Source organism: Ovis aries, chromosome 25 (genome assembly GCF_016772045.2).
Source record: "Ovis aries strain OAR_USU_Benz2616 breed Rambouillet chromosome 25, ARS-UI_Ramb_v3.0, whole genome shotgun sequence".
In the NCBI taxonomy this organism is placed as follows: Eukaryota; Metazoa; Chordata; class Mammalia; order Artiodactyla; family Bovidae; genus Ovis; species Ovis aries.
Window position 1 is genome coordinate 13,612,469 of NC_056078.1, and position 13,585 is coordinate 13,626,053.

At 41.1% G+C, this 13,585-nt stretch overlaps 1 protein-coding gene across 14 annotated transcripts in view; it reads left to right on the plus strand.

Moving 5' to 3' along the window:
• The window catches only part of BICC1 (BicC family RNA binding protein 1), a 397,066-nt gene that overhangs the window by 356,864 nt on the left and 26,617 nt on the right, over nucleotides 1-13,585 (plus strand). For 8 of the 14 annotated variants that reach the window (XM_060406437.1, XM_060406436.1, XM_004021382.5 and 5 more), the window contains 3 exons: nucleotides 4,915-5,074; nucleotides 9,611-9,650; nucleotides 10,021-10,175. In XM_060406437.1, the coding sequence (XP_060262420.1) occupies nucleotides 4,915-5,074; nucleotides 9,611-9,650; nucleotides 10,021-10,175 (355 nt within the window). The remainder of the gene's footprint in view (nucleotides 1-4,914; nucleotides 5,075-9,610; nucleotides 9,651-10,020; nucleotides 10,176-13,585) is intronic. The other 6 variants (XM_060406439.1, XM_012105077.4, XM_060406435.1 and 3 more) reach the window with 1 other exon arrangement.

The window sequence follows — 13,585 nt, forward strand, 5'->3', positions numbered from 1 at the left end:
TGTGGGCCTAGGGATTGTGTGGTATTTTACAGTGAGCCTTGTTGCATGGAAGTCTTCTTGAGGCTGGTGGATGAGCTAGTGTCACGCTAACCTAGACAGCTTATGTGACCAGCTTATTTGAACTTGGGAGTCCTTGAGTTAGGTGGAGAGTACTTCATCTGCTTTTAAAGGCTTCACCCTTGCCCACTAATTTCTGCAAATTTTTGGCCACAGAGATTCCTAATAGCAGTAGCTTGTACAAAACAAGACGAACAAACATGTACACCTTAAATTGGCAGTAACCAAAAGATTCTTCTGTGTCCCAGCCATTTAAAGGCCCTGTGTGCAACCCAACAATTCCTGCCATGGGGAAAGAACTGGGGAAAGAACTGAACCAGCAGAGCTCAACAAAGGGGACTGAGGACTAGGGGCTCCACATACGTGGTTCCCACATGGATCTTGGGACAGAATCAAGGCCTGGGGGTTTCCACCAATTAATTGACTGTCATGGTCTGAAGTAAAGGGTAGGGGCTTGAGCTCCAGGCAGAGCCATCTGCCAGATTCAGCTGACCTGCCCTGTACTGGGAAGCCCATTAGATTGGGAGCTCAGTGCAAAGAGAGCAGAGCTCAGAACTGAAAGGAACTTAGCCACAGACCTCAGAAACAGAGAGACAGAGAACTGAAAGGGTTTGCAGGTGCCACACCCATGTCTCATGCCCAGAGTTACTGGAAGTCTCCTTCAGTCTTATTCCTGCCATCAAATCTGTTAAAAAAAGAAAAAGAAAACTAAAATTAAACTCAGTTTAAAGATCAAATTTGCTTTATTCAACAATTCATGACTCAGCAGCATCCCATCTAGTAAATAGAAAGAAGCTCCAAAATGCTGTAGAAAACATTTTTAAAGCAGCCAAAAGGAGGGACAAGGAAGTCTTCCACAAAAGAAAGGATTATTTTAGGCAAGGTCACCTTTCTGCGAAGTCAGGTGGGCCTTAGGAATCATCACTACAAACAAAGCTAGTGGAGGTGATGGAATTCTAGCTGAGCTATTTCAAATCCTAAAAGTGATGCTGTGAAAGTGCTGCACTCAGTATGCCAGCAAATTGGAAAACTCAGCAGTGGCCACAGGACTGAAAAAGGTCAGTTTTCATTCCAATCCAAAGAAAGGCAATGCCAAAGAATGCTCAAACAATTGCACAATTGCACTCATATCACACACTAGCAAAGTAATGTTCATAATTCTCCAAGCCAGGCTTCAACAGTACTTGAACCATGTACTTCCAGATGTTCAAGCTGGATTTAGAAAAGGCAGAGGAACCAGAGATCAAATTTCCAACATCCGCTGGATCATCAAAAAAGCGAGAGAGTCCCAGAAAAACATCTATTTCTGCTTTATTGACTGTGCCAAAGCCTTTGACTGTGTGCTGGTGGTTTAGTCGTTGTGTCTGACTCTTGCAACCCCGTGGACTGCAGCCTGCCTGACTCCTCTGTCCATGGGATTGTGTGGATCACAACAAACTGTGGAAGATTCTTCAAGAGATGGGAATACCATACCACCTGACTGGCCTCCTGAGAAATCTGTATGCAAGTCAGGAAGCAACAGTTAGAACTGGACATGGAACAACAGACTGGTTCCAAATTGGAAAAGGAGTATGTCAAGGCTGTATATTGTCACCTTGCTTATTTACCTTATATGCAGAGTACATCATGTGAAATGCTGGGCTGGATGAAGCACAAGCTGGAGTCAAGATTGCCAGGAGAAATATCAATAACCTCAGATAGGCAGATGATACCACCCTTATAGTATAAAGTGAAGAGGAACTAAAGAGCCTCTTGATGAAAGTGAAAGAGGAGAGTGAAAACGTTGGCTTAAAACTCAACATTCAAAAAATAAGATCATGGCATCTGGTCCCATCACATCATGGCAAATAGATGGGGAAACATTGGAAACAGTGAGAGACTTTATTTTGGGGGGCTCCAAAATCACTGCAGATGGTGCCTGCAGCCATGAGATTAAAAGATGCTTACTCCTTGGAAGGAAAGTTATGACCATCCTAGACAGCATATTAAAAAGGAGAGACACTACTTTGCTGACAGATCCATCTCGTCAAAGCCATGGTTTTTTCTGTAGTCATGTATGGATGTGAGAGTTGGACTGTAAAGAAAGCTGAGGGCCGAGGAATTGATGCTTTTGAACTGTGGTGTTGGAGAAGACTCTTTGAGAGTCTCCAACCAGTCCATCCTAAAGGAAAGAAGTCCTGAATATTCACTGGAAGGACTGATGCAGAAGCTGAAACTCCAGTACTTTGGCCACCTGATGTGAAGAACTAAGTCATTGGAAAAGACCCTGATGCCAGGAAAGATGGAAGGCAGAAGGAGAAGGGGATGACAGAGGATCCCCTTGTCATTGCTGACATGATAGACCTGAGTTTGAGCAAGCTCCAGGAGTTGTTGATGGACAGGGAGGCCTGGCGTGCAGCAGTCCATGGGGTTGCAAAGAGTCAGACATGACTGAGCAACTGAACTGAACTGACCTTCCTTTGGGAGAAGGCAGGGGTCTGTCTGGCAGATTACCTCACAAGTGTTGGCCAGGAAATTCCAGATAAGACTGTTAACACTGTATTACTAGGAGAGGCTGAAACTGCAGTTAGGCTAGAAAGCTTTGGTTTGTTGATACTGGGTTTAGCACAAGTGACTCCATTTTGGGCCTGTTGTCTCTGTAAATCTTTGTTTTCCTGCTCTTCTTTTAGCTGGTTGGGTTTATATGTGGAGCCTTTAAACCACCTCTTTCGCTCTGAAACTTGAACATTCTCTCTGCTCTTCAGTAATCAGCATGGTGATTTTAACTTTGAATTTTGCTGTAAGAAATTTTCTCAATGTGAATTCTCCTTCATTTGGCTTTGAATTTCCAACTTAAACTATGGCTCCCTGTTCCAAGTTAGTTAATTGTTCACTCTGATAATGAATACATGGTAGTATCATGAATTTACTTATTACAAAAAACTGTGAATACCTATATTATATTAAATATAAATATAAATATAAATAGGGGTTTCCCTGATAGCTCAGTTGGTAAAGAATCCGGCTGCAATGCAGGAGACCCTGGTTTGCTTCCTGGGTTGGGAAGATCCCCTGGAGAAGGGAAAGGCTACCCACTCCCAGTATTCTGGCCTGGAGAATATACAGTCCATGGGGTTGCAAAGAGTTGGACATGACTGAACGATTTTTCACTTCTTTCACTTATATTAAATATAGTTCTCCCTTGCCATAGCACTGTTAAGGATAACAAATGTGTTATCTTTACTTTCTTTTTCCATTTATTTTATTTTTTCAAATAGGCAGTCTGTTCATGTTTTAAAAATGCAAAACAGTGGAAGGTTTCCACATTGAAAAGTTTTGCTCCCATCCATTTCATCCACCCAATTTCCTCTACTGTCTTTTATATCCTTACAGAATAGAGTGTCTCTAGGCAAATATAACACATGTATTTTTTTAATTAAATTTTTTTTATTGAAGCATAGTTGATTTAAAATGTGTTAAATAATAATTCTATTCTTCCTCCATTCCTCAGCAAAATCTGTTTTGCTTTTATGAAAAGAAAAATCTGTTCTACTTTTATAAAGTCTTTGATTAAATTATAATTTTTCCCATTTTTCCCAAATCTGCTTTTATCTGTGTTTTTCTTGACATGGTACTAATATGCCAAATGAACATTATTTGTTATAGGGGGCTTCCCTGGTGGCTCAGATGGTAAAGCATCTGCCCGTAATGTGGGGGACCGGGGTTTGATCCCTGGGTTGGGAAGATCCCCTGGAGAAGGAAATGGCAACCCACTCTAGTATTCTTGCCTGGAAAATCCCATAGACAGAGGACCCTGGTAGGCTACAGTCCAAGGGATTGCAAAGAGTTGGACATAACTGAGCAACTTCACTTTCTTTCTTAGAGGAATAAGGTTAGAGAAGTAATTCTGGCTTTAAAACCAGCAGTGATGTGCACTGCATACTTCCTTGCCTTCTCTTACGCTGTTCCCTCTGAGTTGCTGCTGTTCAATGGTGGACCTGCAGACGCCCTTTCAGTTCCAGGTCACAAGCCCGTGTGAGGCCTCTGTGAACTTTTGTCAAACAAACAAAGCTCTTTGCTCTTCCTGTTGTGTTCCAACAGCCCTTTCTAAATTCCCCTGAATTCCTCTGGCACAGCTAAATAGTGAATGATACAAAAAGAACGCGTGAACAGATCAGCTCTTTGACTAATACTGTTTGTTGTTTCTGTCTTACTTGAGCTTAAACTTCAGTTGGAGTTAAGCTTGAGGTGCATGTTTGGGGCACTCTAAATTCTTATAATTCATTTAACTCTCCCTCGTTTTGAGAAGCACTTTCATGAGGTGTTCTTTCCCTGCACCCTGAACAGATACTAAACTATATTTATTTATCTGCTGCCTCTATCACAGCAGATTTGTAGCAACGTCATGTGTATTGCGCACAGATGAAATGGGTTATCTGCATGCTTTCAGACTGACTCAGTGTGTTCAGATTAGGTAAACATGGGTCAGAGATAGCTCCTTGATATCTATAAATTAGAAATCTTGTCTGCATGTCTATTCCATATGTACCATATACAGACGGTCATATATACATATTTACTGTGTGTGAATATATATCTTGAAATAGTTTCAACACCATGTTGAGAGTCAGCAAATCTGCGTTCATATCCCATCTCTACCGTTTACCAGAGGCAGGACTTTGGATAAGGTACTTCCCTCATGTGAAACTGGGGACAGTAATACTGCCTGCCTCGCAGCAGTGCTGTGAGGATTGCATGAGATAGTACTGGTAAATGGTGGACATGGTAAGCCTAAACAGTAAGCGTGGCCCCTAGCAGAGGTGTGGCCCATGTGGATGTAACAGTGGCGTGTGCAATTCCAAACTCTTTCTTTCACAGCAGCACTGACAGGTTGCTCTCAGATCCTGAACTGAGTGCTGCAGAAAGCCCACTGGCTGACAAGAAGGCTCCGGGGAGTGAGCGCGCTGCCGAGAGGGCCGCCCAACAGAACAATGAAAGGGCCCGCCTTGCCCCACGGCCATCATACATCAACATGCAGGTAATGAGTAAAAAAAAAAAAAAAAAAATGGGAGAGTCATCCAAATATAAGCTGTCTAGATTGAGGGAAATGGAGAATTCAGTGAGCCTTTAGCAGTAGAGCAGAAATTCCGTCTTCCTTCTGCATGCTCAGTTCAGTTCAGTTCAGTTGCTCAGTTGTGTCCGACTCTTTGCAACCCCATGGGCTGCAGCACGTCATGCCTCCCTGTCCATCATCAACTCCTGGAGTTGACGCAAACTCATGTCCATTGATTCAGTGATGCCTACTCAAAATTAAGTTTAAATATATATGCAGTAGTTACGAATTCAGGGAAGGCAATGGCACCCCGCTCCAGTACTCTTGCCTGGAAAATCCCATGGATGGAGGAGCCTGGTGGGCTACAGTCCTTGGGGTCCCTACGAGTTGGACACGACTGAGCGACTTCACTTTCACTTTTCACTTTCATGCATTGGAGAAGGAAATGGCAACCCACTGCAGTGTTCTTGCCTGGAGAATCCAGGGACGGGGGAGCCTTGGTGGGCTGCCGTCTATGGGGTCTCACAGAGTCGGACACGACTGAAGTGACTTAGCAGCAGCAGCAGCAGCAGTTAGGAATTGGTTTTGCTATAGACATTAAAAATGAAATGCAGGATTTAGTTTAAGTGAGGAAAATTCTTTAAAATATTAAAAGTGATCTACCATGGTTTATGTCGCTGTGTCTTATACAAATGACATTTTTCATCTGTTACTTAAATAATTTAGATAAATATGCGAGCTACTATTTCTGAGCATTTACTACCTCATGACATAGTCTTAGATAAATAGATATAATATCCTTCTATCTGTGAAATGGGGAAGATGAATTTGTTTGGTGCTCCTTAGACAGTTATAAAAATAACTAATGTGAGGCTTTAGTTTTTTGAAAGGAGATACTGAATATTATTGATGATTATGTTGGTTCACAGATTTTTATGATTATTTTAAACAGTTTCCTTAGCACAGATTTTCTCTGTATTCATTTTCAAACTATTGGTCCAATTACCAAAAATAAAAAATAAAAAAAGACTATTGATCATGGAATCAATCAGATTCTGTTGATCATGGAATGACTGTGATTATTGATCATGGAATCAGATTTCTGACAATCTGATTTTTATATTGACCACAATATGAAAGATAAGGATTCTGTGCTTTTAGAGATGTCTATAAACATTTGGCTTCAGTGAATTAATGGGTAGACTTACCTACTTCATAGTAAGATATATCATCTCCATCTCTCCACCTCCAAAAAAGAAAAAAACTTCACAAAATCTTAGAAATAAAGAAGTTGTCACAAATATGTCAAAGAAATTAATTCACGAAACTAAATTATACTTCTGTAATTCCAGAGAAAACTATAGCACAACCCTGCTTGTCTGCTTATACTAATCCTTTGCATTTGAACATTTTCATGTTTTTAGATGAATGTTTTTACAAAAGCCATGGCCTTTACGAGGTGCAAAGTTAAAAACAAACATTTATTACATTTTCTCTGGTGGATATATTTTCAGTTATTGTACATTAAAGTTCTCTCATTTAAAAAGTATCAGATTACCTTATGGTCCCTTTGTGAGTTTCACCCATCTTGTGAGTCCCATCAAGTTTATATCTGTACTGAATCATTTCATGTTCCTTTCTTTCAAGATGGATGAGAGTATTCCTGGTCATAGAGTTTCAATTTAAATAGATGTTATTTATTTCATTAGTGAAGAGCTGACTTTTAAAATCACTAAGAAATCAATGATAAGAGTTACTGAGCTCTGATAGGGAGAGAGATTGAAGACTTCTGTGATTTCTGGAGCTAAAGATGACCTTTGTCTCCTGACCATTCTTGGACTTCTGAATCTCCAGCTCTCTTTTCACATGTATCTCACTTTCTAATTTATTTTGTGGTCATTTCTCTTACTCATCCCTGCTAAGCCTCCATGTGATTTGAGGCTACAGATTACTTTTGATTCGTTGTCTTATTCTCCCACAAAGTGTAGAGCAATATCTATAACCAGAAGGCACTCAATAAATATGTATTGACCAAGTAACTTTAGAATCTCCCCACATCTTGCCTTAGACATTAGTCATTAGAAGTTGATTTTTAACTCGCAGAGCCATTTTAGACCTAGGATTTCAAAAACATTATCAAACTGTGTTATCTAAAAATCTGACCCTCCCTGTTTACTGCCATGTTCCTTCTGGTTGGTCAGAGTCAGCCAGTTTACTTTCATTATTTTGACCCAATCATTTGTAGTACTTTTTGCTTTTAGAAGTGTCCTGTTTCAGATGGTATAGTCCTCCGGGAGGAAGGGCCAGAGGGCTCTTGTCAACGGGTTCTTGCCCTATCTTTGAGAGATTTTTTTCCCTAACTTACTGAAGTATAGTTGATTTACAATATTGTGTTAGTTTCAGTTATATAGCAAAGTAGATAAACATATATATGTATATATCTCTGTTCTTAAGAGACATTTAAAAATCAAGCCTAAGTTCCTGAAACACGAGAGTTGAGAGCCCAGAGTCAGCATTTGAGATGTAGCTCTATCTGGACTTCAAAACTTACCTCGGTCTCTATATAGACCCATCTGTACCACAGTCACTTATTCAGTGTGGATGAGAAGATTAAATGGTGCCATCCTAGTCCTGTGCAATACAAGATAAATAAGTTTCATTTTTTAACTTAGGTTTATATCTTTATTTAATTTTAATGTTCTGCTTGTATCACTATTAAAGCTAGACACTTATCATTTATGTCACTTTAAAAGCATCAGTTCAGTTCAGTCGCTCAGTCCTGTCCAACTCTCTGCGACCACATGAATCGCAGCACGCCAGGCCTCCCTGTCCATAACCAACTGGAATTCACTGACTCACGTCCATCGAGTCGCTGATACCATCCAGCCATCTCATCCTTGGTCGTCCCCTTCTCCTCCTGCCCCCAATCCCTCCCAGCATCAGAGTCTTTTCCAATGAGTCAGCTCTTCACATGACGTGGCCAAAGTACTGGAGTTTCAGCTTTAGCATCATTCCTTCCAAAGAAATCCCAGGGCTGATCTCCTTCAGAATGGACTGGTTGGATCTCCTTGCAGTCCAAGGGACTCTCAAGAGTCTTCTCCAACACCACAGTTCCAAAGCATCAATTCTCCGGCACTCAGCTTTCTTCACAGTTCAACTCTCACATCCATACATGACCACAGGAAAAACCATAGCCTTGACTAGACGGACCTTTGTTGGCAAAGTAATGTCTCTGCTTTTGATTATGCTATCTAGGTTGGTCATAACTTTTCTTCCAAGGAGTAAGCGTCTTTTAATTTCATGGCTGCAGTCGCCATCTGCAGGCTCTTTAGTTTAGAGCCACTAAAGAGGCTGTTTAGCTCCTCTTCAGTTTCTGCCATAAGGGTGGTGTCATCTGCATATCTGAGGTTATTGATATTTTTCCCAGCAATCTTGATTCCAGCTTGTGCTTCTTCCAGCCCAGCGTTTCTCATGATGTACTCTGCATATAAGTTAAATAAGCAGGGTGACAATATACAGCCTTGACGTACTCCTTTTCCTATTTGGAACCAGTCTGTTGTTCCATGTCCAGTTCTAACTGTTGCTTCCTGACCTGCATATAGGTTTCTCGGTGGTCTGGTATTCCCATCTCTTGAAGAATTTTCCACAGTTTATTGTGATCCACACAGTCAAAGGCTTTGGCATAGTCAATAAAGCAGAAGTAGATGTTTTTCTGGAACTCTCTTGCTTTTTCGATGATCCAGTGGATGTTGACAATTTGATCTCTGGTTCCTCTGCCTTTTCTAGAACCAGCTTGAACATCAGGAAGTTCATGGTTCACGTATTGCTGAAGCCTGGCTTGGAGAATTTTGAGCATAACTTTACTAGTGTGCGAGATGAGTGCAATTGTTTGAGCATTCTTTGGCATTGCCTTTCTTTGGGATTGGAATGAAAACTGTCCTTTTCCAGTCCTGTGGCCACTGCTGAGTTTTCCAAATTTGCTGGCATATTGAGTGCAGCACTTTCACAGCATCATCTTTCAGGATTTTAAAAGCGTAGATGATGCCAATTAAGTTACGTAATTTCATAGGTTGTTGTGACATCATACCATTTTACCCAAATGAAGAGGGGATTTTGAGAAACAAAGGAGGCCAATAATAGATAACCTGAAAGTATTTTGAGAATGCATTGTTTTGAAATTTAGCATAACTCTTATTAACTTATTCACTATATGTTAGCATATATTGATCCTGGTATGTTAAATATTCATAATAAAGAGGAATTTTTTTTCCCTTTGAAGGAAGATTTCTGACTCTTGTCACTGTCATGACTTAAAGTCGGAAGTAGTATATTATTATAATGAATTGGTTTTGAAAACAGGTTTAAGTTCATCAGACTTGCATGGATTACTGTCACATTATGGTGCAGAGCTTAGCGTTTGTCTCAGGCAGGTTCATGGGCTGTAGTCGTGTAATCTTTTTGTGGAGTATTGGTGTGACATTTGGATAAACTGACAATAAAGATATTTTCTGTCTTTTTTAGGCATTTGACTATGAACAGAAGAAGCTATTAGCAACCAAAGGTATGTGATACATTATGATCTATACTTTGATTTTTTTCAGTAGACACATTAAAAGTTTTTCAGTACTGATGTTGAACTGAGAAACTGGACTTTCATAAAAGGAAACTGAGAATGTTTAGGTTTAAGTTGCATAAACTTTGTTGAGGTTGAATAGATTAGCATTAGATCAATTAAGAAATAATGTATCATTTTAAAATTTACTGTTATTTTGTATAAAATGTTTTATGAAGAAATTTTAAAGGTATTTTGTGTTAAATGATATTCAGTGGTAACTTCTTTACATATATATATGAAAAAATACTCATCAATGTTATATTTAAGAAATGGATTAAAAGTAGCAAGCATTTGTTTTATGTTCTCTTTTCCAAAGCTATGTTAAAGAAACCAGTGGTGACGGAGGTCAGAACACCCACAAACACCTGGAGTGGCCTGGGGTTTTCTAAATCCATGCCCGCTGAAACAATCAAGGAGCTGAGAAGGGCCAACCACGTGTCATATAAGCCCACAATGACGACCACCTTTGAGGTTTGTAGTCATGCCCTACTTACCCTTCCCGTTGATTCTCTCAGCAAAAGAGAACCATCTTCTCTCCTCTCCCATCCTCTGTTTACATAAGGACAGTTTCTTAATGGTGATTTGCTTTAATTTCTAATATTGTAAACATATTGCTGTGAAATAGATACAATCTGATATATTATGATCTTTTGATATATTATGATCTTTTGTTTTCTTTCAAAGTTGTTGATCAGCTGTGAAGGAAATTCAGATAAATATGTTTTTGTTAGGGGAGAATGTCAGAGAGCAGGGCTGAGATTAAGCAAAGGGCATATGTAATATGCCATAAAAAATGTATAAGGAATTCATTCCAGGGTATCACTCGCAAGCCCACCAGAGGGGGAAAAGGCAATTATTCAACAAAAACAAGTTCTCAGATCTGAGTTAAAAATTCAGTGTGTTCAGATGTGCCAGGAACACCGCAGGAAGTATCACAAACAAGAGCTCCAAAACATTATGCTTCCCAGATGTTCGCTGCAGGGCTTAGGGGTGAGACGGGGAAGCTGGCATCCTCACCAGAGGGAAAGGGGCCCAGAGCTCCTTGCCTCTCGGCCGGGCTGTGCGTGGCTCGGTCGGCAGGGCCTTTGCGGCGGCAGAGCGTCAGATTTTGGCGGTAAGTCTTTTGCAAGTGCAGGTGGGGTTAGAGTGCGTGTGCACGCACACACTCACACACACAACTGCAGAGACTGCACAAGCCCAAAAGATGGATGAAAACTATCCAAGAATCACAGTGTTCAGTCAGACCACTGGAGGTTCAAAAACAAATGCTGGTTAAGCATTTCATAATTGTTAGTCTAATCACTAGCATTTGCAGATTGACCTTCATTTCTCCACCCATTTTCTTTATAATAAATTAGAATGTTGATGAAAGGCAAATACAAACATGCGATTTTTCCCCCCTTTGTCTCTTTAAGAAAGTGAAAAAGAAAGTACTGTTGAAATACTAAAAAGCACAGTCTCCTGCAAATTTCATTGTCAGACTTACAGTAGCAACTTGGCAGGGTATATTTAAAGTCTGAAGTTACTGTTGGCAGCTAGAATGCAGGAAGCATTATGAAAGATTTGAGGCCCTAGGAGGTATACACCCCTCTTTCTGCCATTATAGCTCTGAGAGAAAGTCAACATCTCCTTTCATTGGCAGAGACCTTAAAAACTGCTGTGCTCATCCTTAGGCTTCCACTGATACCTGCAGTCGTCTGTGCTCACCCCCACCTTCAGCAGAATGGAGCTTTAGGTGGCTGATTATATTTCTGTCATTTCAGAGATGAAATAGTTCAGTTTAGAAATGCTAATTCAGTTCTGTTCTCAGAGACCAATAGTCTGACAGGCTGAAATGACTATCGTTCTAATAAAGTAGTCGTCAAATGCAGGGGCTATGGGAACCTGACAGCCACCACCGACACACGTACAGCTTTGATGGGTGACTTCACGCCTCAGAGCCCGTTTTCTCATTGCAGTTATTTTGAGCATGCTGTGGGAGAAGGCATCCAGTGCTTACTGTGGTGTGCAGGAAGTCTCAGTAATATTTAGCAACTACTGTTATTTCCACCAAAGAACTTTACCCCGGGGAAAACCAAGAGCCTGATGAAAGATATGATTCATATACATATATGAATGCTTATTACTGGAAGTATTTCTGTACATTCAAACTAGATATGCTTTTTATATCTAAAGGGATGCTTTAGAGTGTTACATGAACACATAATGTGCTAGTAATAATTACCTTAAATCACATTCATTTATTTCTTTGATGTTTTATATGGTACATTTTCATCCATGAGCTTATTTGATCCCTATAAATTCCCAGTGAGGGAAAGGGTCCCAGATCAGTTAAGTGTCTTACTTGAGGTCATGGCAGTAGTTGTTAGAAAAAAGTACTTGAATTCATTTTGCAAAATTTCTTTATCCTTGTTTTCCTAATGGTTTAACTCAGAGGGTACATAGCAAGTTAGTCAGTCACTCAGTCATGTCCGACTCTTTGCAACCCCATGGATTGCAGCCCACAAGGCTCCTCTGTCCATGGAATTTCCAGGCAAGAATACTGGAGTGGGTTACCATTTTCTTCTCCAGGGGATCTTCCCGACCCAGGGATTGAACCCGGGTCTCCCACATGGCAGGCAGATTCTTTACCATACGAGGTGGTTTATAATGCTCTAGAGCCATGTGAAAAGACATGAGAACCACTCGGTGCCCTTAAAAATGCAGATTCTTCCCCCAGCATCTCACTCATCAGGGAGACAGCCAGCAGGAACCAGTAATTTACATTCTCACCGAAAGCCTAGTCTGCTTCTGACGCAGGCACCCTCCTGGAAACACTGCTCTGCAGAGACCTGCTGTAAGGGGAGTGACTCAGACGTGGTGTCAGAAGCTGGAGGGCCTCTGCTCTGGGCCTTGTCCAAGGACGAATAGACCTCTCTGTGGGCTTGAGTTTGCAGGCTCCTGACTCAGTGGCTGAGTCTCTCCTGTGGCTTCTCTTGCTTTGGTTCTCTCGGGCCAGCCTGTTCCACGTTTCTGGCTAATGTCTAACAGCTCATTCACATTGAAAGGTGGGGGAGAGGATGAAACCAGCGAGATCAGTTCCAGGGCATTCACCAGGAAACCTGCTTTTATTCACGGCCCCTTTAAACAGTGGTGATAAGAGTTCTTAGGGAATGGTTCTAGATTCTTGCAGTGTGGAGGACTTTCATACAGCCCACAGCCATCGAAAGGAGGTAAAAGGGCCCTTAACCTGGCATGATCTGATACTCTGAAGCAGCTGCTCTTTGTGGATGCCTGCCCTCCTCTTTATTCTGCTAAAACTCAGAGGGATTGTAAACTGGGCAATTAATGGGTTAGAACATAGGGACAGGGTGGGAATTGAGAAGGACCTGGGGAGAGGTGGAGAGGGCTTAACATTTTTAAAATGATTTACCACATCTCCACTTGCAGCTGTGTTAAAATCAGAGGGTAGTTACCGCCAGAGGGACCACCATCAGAAAATACGCAAGCAATAAACGCTGGAGAGAGTGTGGAGAGAAGGGAACGCTCTTACACTGTTTTAAAATCAGAGGGTAGTTACCGCCAGAATGGCCACCATCAGAAAATATGCAAGCAATAAACGCTGGAGAGAGTGTGGAGAGAAGGGAACGCTCTTACACTGTTGATGGGGATATAAATTGGTATAGCCATGATGGAAGTTTCTTTAAAAATTAAAAATAGAGCTACCTTATGACCCTGCAAGGAGATCAAACCAGTCCATCCTGAAGGAAATCAGCCCTGAATATTCATTGGAAGGACTGTTGCTGAAGCTGAAACTCCAGTACTTTGGCCACCTAATGGGAAGAATTGACTCATTGGAGAAGACCCTGGTGCTGGGAAAGACTGAAGGCAGGTGGAGAAAG